Source organism: Hemicordylus capensis, chromosome 5, assembly GCF_027244095.1.
Source record: "Hemicordylus capensis ecotype Gifberg chromosome 5, rHemCap1.1.pri, whole genome shotgun sequence".
NCBI classification, from domain to species: domain Eukaryota; kingdom Metazoa; phylum Chordata; class Lepidosauria; order Squamata; family Cordylidae; genus Hemicordylus; species Hemicordylus capensis.
In genome coordinates, this window is record NC_069661.1 from 70998342 (window position 1) to 71013473 (window position 15132).

A 15132-nucleotide genomic window follows, 5' to 3' on the forward strand; every position below is an offset into this window, starting at 1 on the left:
ACTTTAGCACAAGACCAGTTCTCCTCCCTTAGTTGAAGGTCTGCTCTTATCCTGCTCTATTGTATGATTATATCAATACACATGTTTGGATAGGAGTGAACGCTGCTACAGTATGACCAGATCACCAGCCACTGATTATAGAATTGCCTGCCTCTGTAGACAGCTGTGAGTTACCAGCTTTTACCAGCTTTTCACAAACAACAAGTTGTTCTAGTAAGAACTAATCGGCCTACTTTCCTTTCACTATCCCTACTACTGGAACTAATTTGATTCAAATCTGGTTTAATTGTAAACCGCCCAGACTTGCAAGTTTGCGGCGGTATAGAAATATGTCAAATAATAAATAGATAGATAGAAAGATAGATAAGACAGTCTACCAGTTAGCCCACTTGAACTTCAAAGATTCACATTTCTGCCATCTTGGATCAAGTGGATGAAATCTAAACAAACTACATCAGAGGGGATGCCTTGTTTGTCTCTACAACTGTAGCAAATTTGGTTCAAATTGTTTAGACCGTTCACAAGTTTGCCCACTTGTGCCTCAAATATTTAAGCATCCACCATCATGAATCAGGGTTGGTCATCACAAACTACACCACTGAGGTGTCCTTGTGTGTAACTCACTACAATTGTACCTAATTTAATTCAAATCAGTTATACAGTCCACAAGTTAGCCTACTTGAGCCTCCAACATTCACACGTCTGCTATCTTGGATTGGGGTGGATGACATCATCAGAAGCTACACCATTGAGGCATCCCTATGTGTTCCTACAGATTTAGCAAATTTGGTTCAAATCAGTTAGGCAGTTCACAAGTTAGCCCACTTGCACCTCAAAAGTTTACACATCCACCATTTCAAATTGGGGTGGATGGGTATCATCAAAACATATGCCATTGAGGTATCCCTATGTGTCCCTAAAACTACCTGATTTGATTCATACTGGTCCAAGTGTTGAGAAGTTGATGAGGGGAGGGGGGACACACACACACGGGATGCTGGGTGATCTCATAAGCCTACTGGAAATAGGCTAAAAATGAAATTGGGGTTGGTGGGTGGGTTGTAGCTCAATAGTAGAAATCTGCTTTACATTAATAAGACTCCAGGTTCAATCTCGGGCATTCCAGGTAGGGCTGGGAAAGACTCCTGCCTGAAACCTTGGAAAGCCACTGCAAGCAAGTATAGACAGTGAGGAGAGCCCAGCCTGGGTATAGCTGCCCATGTGCACCATCGGGATTGATCCCAATCCTGGTGCTGCCCTCTCACATAGCCCAACTTTTATCCTCAACGTTTAAGTGTGCAGAGCCAGGTACCTAGAGTGCCCAATTCCTGGAGGAATCCCCCAATGAACTGAGCTTGTTGTATGGTGCCTTGTGGAATTCCTGGAGGCGAGGAAAACAAGTCCTGGCCTCCAGAGATCCATGCTGCATGGAGCAGTGCAGATCATGTTGCTGCGTGGCAGCATGTCCAAGAGGAAATCGTTGCTAGTCTTGGGGGAAGATAGGTCCATCCCTGCCTTCCTCCACCCACCCTCCCTGCTGCTCTTTTGGTCATGGGCAAAATGTCATGGACCAATAGTCGGACTCAGTATAAGGCAGATCCTTGTGTTCCTAAATTATGGACAAGCTAGCCCTTCCCTGTGCCTGTGAACCAAAACAATGAATGGTCAAATATCAATAACAAAGGGCTTATTATTGGGACCAAAGTGGCCAACATCCATACTAACATTCCATCAGTGGAAACTTGCTTCTGTTAAAGAAGAATTGTGCTAGTATGACTCCCCTTCTGCTAGCACCATGTCTTTTATGTTAACAGTGCCATTCCACTAACAGAATGGTTAGTCTGGATGTTGGCCAGTATAATCCTGGGTATCTATTCACTACTTTTAATAGCAAAATATAGAGAAGAAAATAAACTACTGATCATAATAATCCCTCATTATTCTGCACTGCAATTTCATTTTTCAGATGAGAATGACAAAATGATACCACTAGGCATTATATTTCAACAGAACATCATACACATATTCATTCTTTTCATTTCTTTTCTTGAAAGCATCATACTCTTTGATGCTTCCAGAAATGATTTTTCCCCATCAAACAATTTTTGAAACTGAAGGCAAAAGTGATTGAAGTTTGTTTGGCTGCACAATTTGAACTGCACACAAAAAAGCAGACAAACTCCGTTTGCAATACATTTTTTACTTGTTATGGACAGAAGTCCAGTAATCCATAAACATTCTGAGTGGGTGGTCCACACCCACTAACCAGTCCACACATACTAGCCAGAGGTTTATCTATCCAAGTTCTCTATGACAACACATGACAAACAGCAATAATTCAATGAGGAATATGTGAAGAGAGAATTATCTATAGGAGCTACTTCCCAGTATGAAGTGCTTTTCTTCATTCAGTTCAAGCTTGTAGGAAAGGACCAAGAAAAAAGACTTAAGACAAGAAACTAATACCTGGATTGCTTTCTGAATACTTGAAAGCTACCATATTGTAGCACCTACAATATTGTTTAAGTGGGCAAGACATAGTAAATTGAATAGTTTGTTCAGTCAAGGCACAGAGTTCTTTTTAAAGCATTATTTTTACTAGCTCCAACAAAAACAATATTCATTTCCTATTGGACTCAATGTCAAATTGGACCAGGTGTCACCTATTGTACTAGGTGTCAAATTTGATTGCCTAGCAAGAAGTCAGGGATACTATTCTAAACAAGCTAGTCAGCAGGATTTACTTTTCATACTAAAATCCCACATGAATAGAACAGGCCAGCTGCTAGTTCTGGCTGGTAGGGAGTTTATGGAGCAGAAAATAAAAATAGCTAAACTTACAACAGAGTGTTAACCTAAGGAAAGCAAATAATTCACCTCCAAGACTGAATGTTTGGGAAACCAGTCACGCAGTGAAAATGTACATTTGCTGGGCATCCCAGATGGCACAGATATAGAGGGCTTAATTGCATTTATACATCAATTAATACCCGAGGCTTCTTAGATAAATACAGCCATGGATCCAATATATATCGAGAGATGCTACACATTCCCAAAGAAGTCTCAAATTGACAGTAGGAGATAAAAGAAGTTATCAAAGTCATTGGCTTCTGTGAGAAACTAAAGACACTTATGGTAGCCGCTCCCATCACAAAAGGCAATCAATGAAGCACAATATAAAATGGTATCTTTGCCACTGAACTTCAAAACAACATCTGAAGGGAAGAAAAGGGGCTGGGGGACACTATTGTCTGGAGGTAAACTTTGAAATTTATTTACATTGCACTGGAATACAAACACAAAATATATTTAAGGGTTTAGAAAAGAAAGGTCAATGGCCTGATCCCAAACTTACTGCTTAAAATTAGATATACCAACTATTAACTGCCCAATTTATAGAGTTACCTTGAAGTACAGAAAAAGATAAACCTACTTAAAATTTAGAAATAGGACCACAGTAAAGAAAGGAACAGAGCAGCCTCATGAGCCTTTTAAAGCATGATGCAGGAGTTTGAAGGACAGGTTTAGGCAAGTTTTCCTTAAATACAACAAGGCCAAAATCTTGGAAGGAGCTCTGTTTCTTTCCAAGTACTGCAAAATATGCAGCATTTTCTTCTGTGTATTTGTTCAGAAGTAGTCCCAAATGGTGCACAGGATTACAGTTTCATTTTAATTAGTATTGTATGGAGTCTGTTTGAATGCATTTCCCCACCACCACTGCACTCTCATAGGGGAATCCAAGACATCTAGAGTGGCCAGGCACACATTGTCAAAAAAAAAAACCACCAGGACACACATAGCCAAAAAAATTAGGACACAGATTTGCATGAAAATTTCCACAAACTTTTATATTAATAAGATGCAATTGTAGTCATCACCTCACCACTGCCTTTTTATGAAGAAAAGTTGGCTCGCTGCTTTTTTGCTTGAAAAACAAGTGCATAACTAGCAACAGCCACTAAAGAGATGCTACACTGGGCAGCATAGGGCGGTTGCTTCCCCTGATCAATATATGAGAGCCAACACTTTAAAAGGTGTCTCCTTGCCCAGTCAGCAGGAGTAAAAATGGTTAGCAGCTGCTGTGGTCTTCTTGGCAAATAAAAGCTAAATCTGCTGTATTTCTTTCACTAGTGCAGTTGTTAAAATAGGCTATCTATCTCCACAGAAATGCATTGATGGAGAAAGCCAAACCTACTGAATTTCTACCTGTTGTGCACAGGACAGGAGCTTTGCCAGGAGAAGGAAACATTCTGCAGCCTTCGTTTTCAGTCACTTCTAAGGGCTTTCGCTCTTCAGTGTCACACTCTCCTGCCTGTTTAGCCCACACCTGATGGAGATGGCGGAGAGGGAATTTCTACACACTCACCAAGTCACCACAAATTCTTCATCAATAAACCATCCTCCACCATATCGCTCCTGTTTACCCAATGAAACTCTGTTCATGGGTGCAACCAGATCTGAAGATTTGCAACAGGGAGCAGAGCTGGGGCCACAGAAATTGATCAGCAGCAGTTTCCATTCAGAAAACAGCCCAATAGCCAGTTGAGGGAAGGACTGGAGAGACGTAGGACTAAAGCTATTTATTTGCCAAAGGGAAAGGGTAGATTTGCGCTTCCAACTCTCTTTTGGCTTCACAACGAGATGAGAAATTTGCCACCAACATCTTATGCTACCCTGGAGATTTAGCTGCACCCAGTCACTATTCTATTGGCCTTTACACATATCTCTTCTTCCCCCTGCCACTTCCACCCACTTTACAATACTTGCAGGTGCACTTTTGGATCAGATGTGAATGGTTGCAGGACTTCCTGGAACTGTTGAGAGAAAGCCGCTGACTCCATTCTGACAGCTTTCTGAGGAACAAGGCTTTTCTGAGGAACCTTTCCTCACTCACTGAGCATGCCCCACTATAACACTATAGCGCAGAGGATATTGCATTCAGGCAAACATCACTGGCTGAATCCATATAGTTACTACTTCAAGTCACCATCAGTCACACAGACACAAGCGGGAGTGGCAGGCAGGAAGGACTTCAGGTAACACTGCAGAATATTCTCTCTCCACCACCAAAACTGCAGCTAGTCACCATCCTGTTTGTGAACCATAATGGCAGTGAAATACCAAACCAAGCCAATCCCAGACTGAACCTGGATAGCCCACTGAAACAGAGTGTTATTTCAAAGAAAAAAAGGGGTACACATTGCACCCTAAGTACAGCTGTTTAAAGTGGTTAATGAACTGCTACAATCTCAGGCCTATTTAATCTAGAGTGAGCACTACAGTCATTACTGTGATGTATTGAAATGCATTTTTCAGATAAATTAGACTGCATCTGAATAATATTAAGATTACATTTTTGGACAGAGTCTAAATCAAAGGTATCATTACCTGCCTTTTGTTCACTTGTCTGGACCAGTTTCAGTCAGTCACATATTTTAAGTGCAGATACGTACATGTTATATCCTTATCCCTCCTAATTTATCAAGACAAGCAGGAGAGATGGATCTGATTTTGTTCTCTGCTTCATTACTTTTCTGAGGAATGAGTCAATGCATTTCTCCTTTAAAACTCATGAAGCAGTGTGTTACACATACAAATTTTTCCATATATACATATGATACTCTGGGAACTTCATAATGCTAAATGCTTTGATCATGGTACACTGATGTGACCATCCAGAATCTTATAGGCCAATCAGATCTTTTGCAGAAATCCATGGACTATCACCAAGGTGAGAAAAATCTTGGCAAAATTCTCTCTTTGGGGATTTCTCACCTCTCCCATCTTGAATGAAGCATTGGGGCAAAAAAGAAAAAAGTGAGGGAAAGGACAGAGGGTATTGAAAGCAAGGTTATCCGAAAGTTCGCTTTCTGTGACATACTATTTTGCATTCAAACAAAATGAACCATTAGTCAATAAAGTTTAATATTGCTGCAGGGCACAAGGGGATGAAGCTTTCTATGTTCTGAAGAAATCATTTTAACTGCTATGCCATCATGTTTTATAACATTACCTAAGTTAAAATTAAATAGATTTTTAGCAGCAATAACATTGACTGATTAGGAGAACAATGATGAAAAAATGCTATTCAGACAATTAAATAACTTATACAAGCTTTTTCAGAAGTTCATTACTTTTGCATTTTTTAATTGGGGTGCCTAAAATGTTAATAAATCACCTTCAAGAATTTCTCTGGATTAATGTTTGATGCTGAAAAGAGAAGACTGGGGAAGATACCATGGGAGACAGGAGAAGGAAGTGGAGGAAGCCTAGGGTCACTCCACATATTAATTTGTTAAATAATCAGGAAGTGTTACTCCTCACTGAGCCTCAGTGTTAATGTAAATCTACATTCTTCTGAATAAGATGAAAACAGGGCATGGAGCTAAATATGAAATAATTCATTCCCTTTAAGAGTTATCTGAAGTTATCATTGCCTAATTTTCCTATGATAGTTGAGTTTATGCAGCTATTAAACCAGTGGCACAAACAATCCTCATGTTTCTTTTTTTCTTTTCTTTTTTGTTTCTCTTTGAAACGTTTATCTGCAAATGAAAATAAACTAGCTTCTCCCTCTTGGGGGGACAGAAACAAAATCACTGAGTTTGAAAATGGGAATTGTATCTCCTGGGATTTTTATTCTGATGTTAAAAGGGAAGCAAACTTTCTGTAAAATGTTGCTTATTTCTCTAGCATGGGGGGTGGGGGGGAAGAACTGCATTCAGTTTTTCAAAAGGTAATTAAATGAAATGCACATTTTCAAGGTTGAGTCAAATCTAAACTACCATACAAAGCTTAGTTCTCTTCCATCACAAAGTGAGCAACATCATTCACACATCCTAATAAATATGGTTCCATACTGGCATTTTGTCCCCTACAGGACAACTCCATAGAATATAGTGCTGTATCAGAACCCAGTACTTCCTCACTTACAATATTGCACTTTGATATTTGTAATAAAATACAAGTTTCAATCATTTATTTATTAAACGTATATACCGACTAACCAAAAATCTCTAGGTCATTTACAAAATACAAGAGGAAGTCAATAAATAAGGTGAATTTGAGAATAGTATCAAAACTGTTTGTTCCAGAAACATCAAACATACTATTTTACAATATAACTCCAAATTGGAGTTATACCTATTTTCCAATGCCTCCTATCTCAATACTTTTATTTGAGCAACTGACACACTTTTTGATTCCATTAGAGAAAAATGGAAGTTTCTGTCTGGTGGAAAGAAAAACCCTCTCTAACAAAAAGTTGGTAAAGCCAACTATGCCAATTATGCACCACATTTTTATCATCCCTGAACTGCTTGCTGTTTCAGCTGGTCTACCTGGTCAATGATGATCCACTACATTTGTGCAACTGTTTCAGAGCAATTCATGTCACTTGTACACATTGTCCTGATGGTAAACACCTGTTCCCATATTCTGCACACATTCTACATTAAACCTAACTCTAACTCCTTCTGACAGTAAAAATGGAATGACACTTCACTGTTCAACTGTGGTGCAATCTGACAAAGAGGCCACCATTTTGAAAGCTCTCTGTCAGTGACAATATTGCCAGCTTTACATGTAAACTCTGAGAACTACTTGTTTAGATATACAGTAATAAGTACATGAGTAATGGGTATGTAAATTGGTATGTTAAAAGTACATAATGAAAAAAAGGTAAATTCACCTTAGTTATTGACTCAAACTTATTATACAGCTTAGAAAGTGCCTTCTTTTGTACGATCCCCACCGCACGTTAAGGTCATCTGAGGAGGTCCGTCTCCAGTTACCACCGGCACGTCTGGTGGTGACTCAGAGGCAGGCCTTCTCTGTAGCCCTTAAGACCTATCTGTTTGCCCTGGCCTTCCAGGGTTTTTAAAGTGTTGTAAAAGATTTTAATGTACGTGGTTTTTCAGGGTTTTTAAAATTGTTTTTATTGTTTAATTGTTGTTTTATGGTATTTTAAAATCTTTGTTTTAATTGTTGATTGTTTTTAACTGTTTTGTTTTATCTGTAAACCACCCTGAGCTAATTTTGGAAGGGCGGTATAGAAATTGAATGAATGAATAAATAAATAAATGCCACTGCATGAAGTCACTATCCCTATTTGTTGGCTTGTAGCAAGAAGAAACAACAGTGGCTTCTCAGTATTCTGTGCAGATGCAGTTTTGACCTCATTCTTTTAAATCTGAAAATCTCACAGCATATGCCTGGTTCATTGAAGTAACGCTTACGAACTGCACACAAGCCATAAGTGGCATCAACAGAATATTCAAGAGGATGCCAGAAGTGAAGTGCTTTCTACCTATTTCAGGTGGGAGAAGTAGTATTAATAAATGATCTACAAGTCATCAGCAATTCAAAATATCTCCCAAATGGAAATGCTCTTACAAACTATTCCAGTGTTTCAGCTTCTGGAGAATCAAGAGAAACTTGCAAAATCTAACTGCATTTGATCATAGCTTCATATCCTCCTTTGTATTCATATATTTCTTTAGTTGTGTTTGAAATGAAACAACTCCAAAAGCATTCCCAAATTCTGGGGCCAATGGTATTTTTTCTGGTGCTATTTCAGATTATCCTAGATAGTATAGATTCTAAGCCTGTGCAGTCAGATACACCTGATAATAATATTGGGTCTGATATCAGCAATATTGTACATATCAGCAATAATTCCAGTCTGATATAGGGAAAGCTATATTGGAGCAAAATTATCAGAATGGCTCTCAGAATATTGGTTAAAAAACTGATAACTTTTTTAAAAATATTGGAATAGAAAATGGTTGTGAAAATACAGAATGGCATCCACAGCTGCTTTCCACAGTTCTAGCAATTCCCCCCTCCCACACTGATCACAACCAAGATAACTGTTCCCCTCCTTTTGTGGGGGGGAGTTGGTCTTGTACACTCTGCCATTGCAAAAAGAAGAAAACATGCCAAAACTCCTTTTTAAGTAGCACAGTTGCACAGGAGCACCTTCTCAAATAAAAAAAACAAAGCTGTCTATGGGAAAATGCAAAAAGAAAAAGAAAAAGAAAAAGAAAAAAAACAGTGTGCAATAATGTCTGCGCAGAGAGCTCTGAAAATTGGCACATGGGTAGTAGAGGATGACAGGACGGTGTATTTAATTTCAAGTAAATTAGTAAATCATTGATCTTTAATGATTTTAAAAATAAATAAATAAAATCGCACTTACAGAGAATCATGGCAAAAATTAATTTCGCATCCAAGAATCGCTGAATTTTTTTAAAAAAACCATTAAATATCAACAGATGAACCAATACAATACAATACAATGAATATTTATATACCGCTTTTCAACCAAAGTTCCCACATACAGAAATAAATTAATAAATAAATTAAATGGCTTACTTGAATAAATTTAATGGCTTACGAAATTACTTGAAATTAAATACAAAGAGACTTGTGTGCCAAATTTCAGAGCCCTCTACTCAGCAATTAACATGCTCTGAATTTTTTTAATCTTTTCCCCATGGATGGACCTTTTTTTTAAAAAAGGTGTCCTTGCATACTCTTGCTATTGCAAAAGGAAGAAAACAATACAGAAATCCTTTTGAAGTAGCACAGTTGTGCAATGTCAGAAAGGTGGGATATACATATTTATAATAAATAAATAGTAAAATAAATAGTTCACAAAAGCCTACACCACAATATATAGACTCTTTATTGTTATTTCTAAAGTTTCAGTTTTTCAGGAAACATCACCAACTGATCAGGCCAATGTTTTAAAAACACCTATTTTTACATACTGCTTTTATTTTTGCAGAAATTACAAGAATTACAAGTTACAAAAAATGAGAGATAAAACTCAGTCCAGGAACAAATAAATGTAACACTTCAGGAACATTACTTCACTTAATTCATTTAGAATATTTGTAAATAAAATTATAAAATAAATATCATTTTCAATATCAACAACAAAAATTGTGGTTTCAAATAGTACTTTGATGAAAGTAATCTTTACTATTTCAGGGAGTAAATGTTATAACAAAAAGCAAACAGTGCTGGGAAATCAACAGTACCTTGTGGCGTAATCGTACTAGAGGCTGGTAGGGTTTGAAATCATATTCTTCCTTCGCTGGCCATCCTTCCGTACCCAGTAAAATGAATCCAAAGAAAGAAACAATTGTCCACCACAGAAACATCTTTTCAAGATCTGCTGCCTAAACAGAAAAAGAAAGGGAGAAATACATTTCTTCCAGGTGCAAATATCTTACTGATTTCTAAAAGTCCCATAAGTAATAAAAAAAATCCTTTAATTTGAGTTGTAGCAGTAGAGCAGTAACACAGTCTAGTACAGCCACTAATAAAGCATATTATGATGAATTCGGATCTGGGCTGTATCAAGTACTTTCTAATCAGCATTCAAAATCCATACCCAGCATGACTAGAGAAAAACAAACCAATAAAATCAGGAAAAGTAAGAAACACAAGAAGAATGCACTGCACAGGAGAATATTATTTTTAAAATACCTTAGGGAAAGAGAAAGTAGATAGGAAAATCTCACCATTGTTGTTGCTTATAACAGCATTCCTGTTTGATAGTCTATTTCCATTATTAACAAATGGAGCCAATCAGGAAAGTGGTATTTAGTGTATGTTCAATGAAAAATGGGAAATAGTATACCCACCAAGAAGGTGATGGGGCTGTAGATCCCATCCATATTCTGCATAACTATATGTAACTAGAGACAGACTGGGGTGGAACTCTTGTTGCACAGTGCGAGCAGCCAATGAAAGTGCTACATAGAGCACAGTGCAAGAGAAGATCAGATGAAAGTTTATTTCGGTCACAGACCAGCATGTAGTCAACAATTTTAATTAATGTTGTTTTAATGGTTTTAATGCTGTTTTAAAATATTATTTTAAATTTTTTAAATTGTTGTAATCTGTGTGTGTCGTTCCCCCCCCCCCATTTTTGTCTTAACAAATGTTTTACTTTGTTTTTATTCTGTTGTAAACCACCCAGAGACGCAAGATTTGGGCGGTATAAAAATGTTTTAATAAATAAATTAATTTGCAGTAGCATTTGATTGAGTAATAAAAACTTTACAAAACGTAAACAGAACTTGGCCACATTTACTGAAAACTAGTCTTTAAAATTAGACAGCAAAAACTCTAAATAAAATTGATCAGTGTGGCCAGGACAATTTATTAGCAAGGGGGAAATAAACTTAGAGTGACTATCCCTATAAAAAGCACAATAAAGGATTAGATGAGTAGTAGTCTCAATATTGCCCGAACCACAAGGACAGAGGCGAGCTGTGTTAGGTAGCATCTTATACTTTCCCTCTATGACTGTGGTAGGGAGTACATTGAGCCGGGCGAGAGTCAATGCTCTCCTAAATTTGGGTATAAGTATGTGATATAGGTAATCAGCAGGTCTAATTTTTAAAAGCTGGGTACCCAAAAATAACCCTCTTGGGAGGTTTGCAGATTCTTCCTGTAGCTCTATATCTATGGCTTGTTGTAACTGAATGGCTTGGTCAAACCCCAGCCTGATAAGTTCTTCTTGTGATGTGTCAAGTTGTTGCAACTTAGATTTTAAAGCCATTTTCCATTTTGATATAAAGTTATCCACTAATATTAAAGGAGCTAAAACAATGGGGGAAAAGACCAGCTTCAGCCAGAACTTAATTAAACTCAGCCAGTATCTCAGCTTTAGCATAGTGACCCCAGCCTCTCTTCTGATAACAGCACTAGGGACACAACACGGGACTTGAAAAATAGCTCTTAAAAACTTTGTCTGAACCACTTCAAGTGGATTAAAGTTATTGTAAGGGCCATGCTGAGCACCATACAAAAGCTGGTGATATACCTTTGCTCTAAAAAGTTTAATGACTGCCAGAATGGAAGAGGCGCCCCTATAGAAGTGGAAGGACTTAATGGTGTTTGCCGATTGCTGCACGTTTTGCAATACAAAATTAAGGTGGTCTTTACATCCTCCGTTGGAATGGAAGACAATGCCAAGATATTTAAAGACCTTCACTTGGTCAATTTTTTTGTCCGTTCAGATGCCATACAAAAGTCTTTGGACGGATCGCAAACACCATCACCTTTGTTTTTGTATAGTTAACCTCTAAAGCCACTAAGGCACGCCTTAGCCCTACTGGGGTCTGTGAAAGTAGGACTATGTCATCGGCATAAAGTAATATTGGAATATGCCTATTCGCCAATTTAAGGAGGTGTAAGGCCAGATGATTCAAATGGGGGACAAGGGAACTGATATAAAAGTTAAACAAGAATGGGGCTAAAATACACCCTTGTCTAATGCCTCTTTGTGCAAGTATTTCCACTGAGAGATTAAGGCCTTAAGAGATTAAGGCCAATGCTGGCCTTTAGCCCTGCATTGGACTCTAAGTCGGGTATTAGCGTGGTGAGTGCAAAACAAGAAGTTTCCTCTGGTTAAGTGGGCAAAGGGGACATGTTTGATTTCCCCACCATAAAGAGTGAAGAAAATGGGAAACCTTATATGCTTTCAATGACATAATCACATAGCCAAATATGATTTCCTTTGTTGCACAGTGTTGTCATCATGATGTGGTCACAGCACACTGAGTGATCATAGCCATTCCCAATTTGCTAGGATCATTCAGTAAAAAGAAAAAGGCCCATGGCTTCCCTTGATCAGAGATGCATTGGGCAGAAATTCATCAGAGGCAACTCTAGGAAGTGATTAGGGAAGCTGTACATATTAAATGTCTCCCGGGATGCATCACTCTCCCGTCCAATGTTCAACTGAAAGAGTAAGGCAAACTGTGGATGCATGGAGCCTGATTTCTAAAGCCATCATTATATACCAAACTGTACAAAGTCTTTACAGCTTATATGGTGCAGAAATTAAGATGGGCACCTTAACTTGCAATTTCCATTATTTTTAAGGCACAAGTGAAAATGTAAAGGATCTTAACTCTCATTTTAAACCAAAGGTTTTGGATTACTTAATCTTCATTAAATTTGGCAAGATGATAGCACTTGTCATGATATTCCCCTTAGGGGATGGAGACCTAGATGATGATGGCAAGATGATAGCACTCACCCAGAAGGAGCAGGTGCACAGCTTGGGAGTATTCCTGGACCCAGGCCTCACCCTGGTATCTCAGATGGAGGCCAGGGCCAGGAGTTCTTTCTATCAGCTTCTGCTGATTCGACAGCTGCTCCCATTCCTTGAAGAGGATGACCTCAAAACAGTGGTGCATCAGCTGGTAACCTCCCGGCTTGACTATTGCAATGCGCTCTACGTGGGGCTGCCTTTGTACATAGTCTGGAAACTTCAGTTAGTTCAGAATGTGGCAGCCAGATTGGTCTCTGGGGCAACCCAGAGAGACCATATTATGCCTGTCTTGAAACAATTACACTGGCTGCCCATATGTTTCCGGGCAAAATACAAAGTGCTGGTTATTACCTTTAAAGCCCTGAACGGCTTGGGTCCGAGATATCTTAGAGAGCGCCTTCTTTTACATGATCCCCAACGCATATTAAGGTCATCCGAGGAGGTCCTTCTCCAGTTACCACCGGTTGTTTGGTGGTGACTCAGAGGCGGACCTCCTCTGTGGCTGCTCCTGGGCTGTGGAATGCACTCCCAGCAGAAATTCGTAATCTTAATTCCTTACTGACCTTCAAGAGAGCCCTTAAAAACCATCTGTTTGACCTGGGCTTTCAAAGTTTTTAATTAGTTTTAATTCTTTTAATGCTAACCTGGTTTTCAGGGTTTTAATTGTTATGATAGTTTAATTGTTTTTTAAGATGTTTTTTAATTGGTGTTAATATTTATATCTCTGTTTTAATTGTTATTGGTTTTAATGGTTTCTGTTTTTAATTGTAAACCGCCCTGAGCCATTTCAGAAGGGCGGTATAAAAATTGAATAAATAAATAAATAATAAATAATAAATCTAGCCTTTCCAAGCCAAATTTCAGAAAAAGTTTTACAGATGGTTTGGATTTCATGATCGACAGAATTTTCACTTATAATGGGGGAATGTAGTTATTAGTTGCACTTCATCTTAATTATACAGGCTAACACGCATATTAGACAGATAGATTTGGTTCGATGTATCTGTATGCTACCCTTTCATATATGTGCCCATGTGAATGAGACACTGAACAAAAAACAAACCAGAGATCTTCAATCAATCAATCATTCAATCAATCAATCTCTATTGATATGGTCACAGACCAGCAAATACTCAATACAAGTCAGAAAAAATAAAGGTATTAAGCATAATACAGTAGCACAATTAATACTGTATCTGCCGCATAATTTCAAGTCACTTTTATTGTGTGGAGGCTAATGCTAGGGGTGTGCATAAAACTGGCTGGCCCAGTCTGGTTTTATTCTGAACCAAACCCGAACCAGATGGGCCAGTCTGGTTTTGCCCCCATTGAACCCCCCAATTCAGTTCATTTTGCGGGGTGGGTGGGTTTGCAAATATTTCTTTTTTAAAAAAAAAAATATTTATTTATTTATACTTAACCCCTCTGTGGGGCTTCTCCGAGGCCCCGGGGAGTCCTTAGAGGTCCTCCTTCCCCCTGCTGGCCTCTGTTGTATGTTAAATTGCCCTGTTCAGGTGGTCTTTGGCCCTCTCTGGGCCTCACCCCATTGAGGTGGCCATTTTGGAGGCAGTCATGCATACACAATGGGCCTTTGTGTGTCCGAGTCCAGGCCACACAAAGGCCCATTGCACAAGCATAGCGGCCTCCAAAATGGCCACTGTGATGGGGTGAAACCTGGAAAGGGCTAAAGACCACGCAAACCGGGTGATTTAACACATAACAAAGGTTGGCAGGGGGAAGGAGACCTCCAGGGACACTCTGCGCAGCTTTGGAGAAGTCCCCCCGGAGGGGATAAGTTAAAAAAAGGTTTTTGCACCAAACACCCAAACAAGTCAGGGGGTTCAGCTCAACATCGAACTGAACTAGAGGGGTGTCGACATCGAGCCTTCAAACCAAACCAATTCAATATCAAACCTGTTCAATATCAAACCAATTTGCACATCCCTAGCTAATGTTTTTTGCTGTATAACCAGGGATATTTTCATGGTACGTCATCTTAAGTGGCGTAGCGGTGAAATGCTTGACTAACAAGCAGAAGGTTGCCAGTTCGAAAC

The 15132-nt window shown here is 38.8% G+C and overlaps 1 protein-coding gene across 5 annotated transcripts in view; it reads right to left on the reverse strand.

Moving 5' to 3' along the window:
• Positions 1–15132, reverse strand: part of FSTL5 (follistatin like 5) — a 563532-nt gene that overhangs the window by 506597 nt on the left and 41803 nt on the right. For all 5 annotated transcript variants that reach the window (XM_053256999.1, XM_053256997.1, XM_053256998.1 and 2 more), the window contains one exon: positions 10047–10187. In XM_053256999.1, the coding sequence (XP_053112974.1) occupies positions 10047–10187 (141 nt within the window). The remainder of the gene's footprint in view (positions 1–10046; positions 10188–15132) is intronic.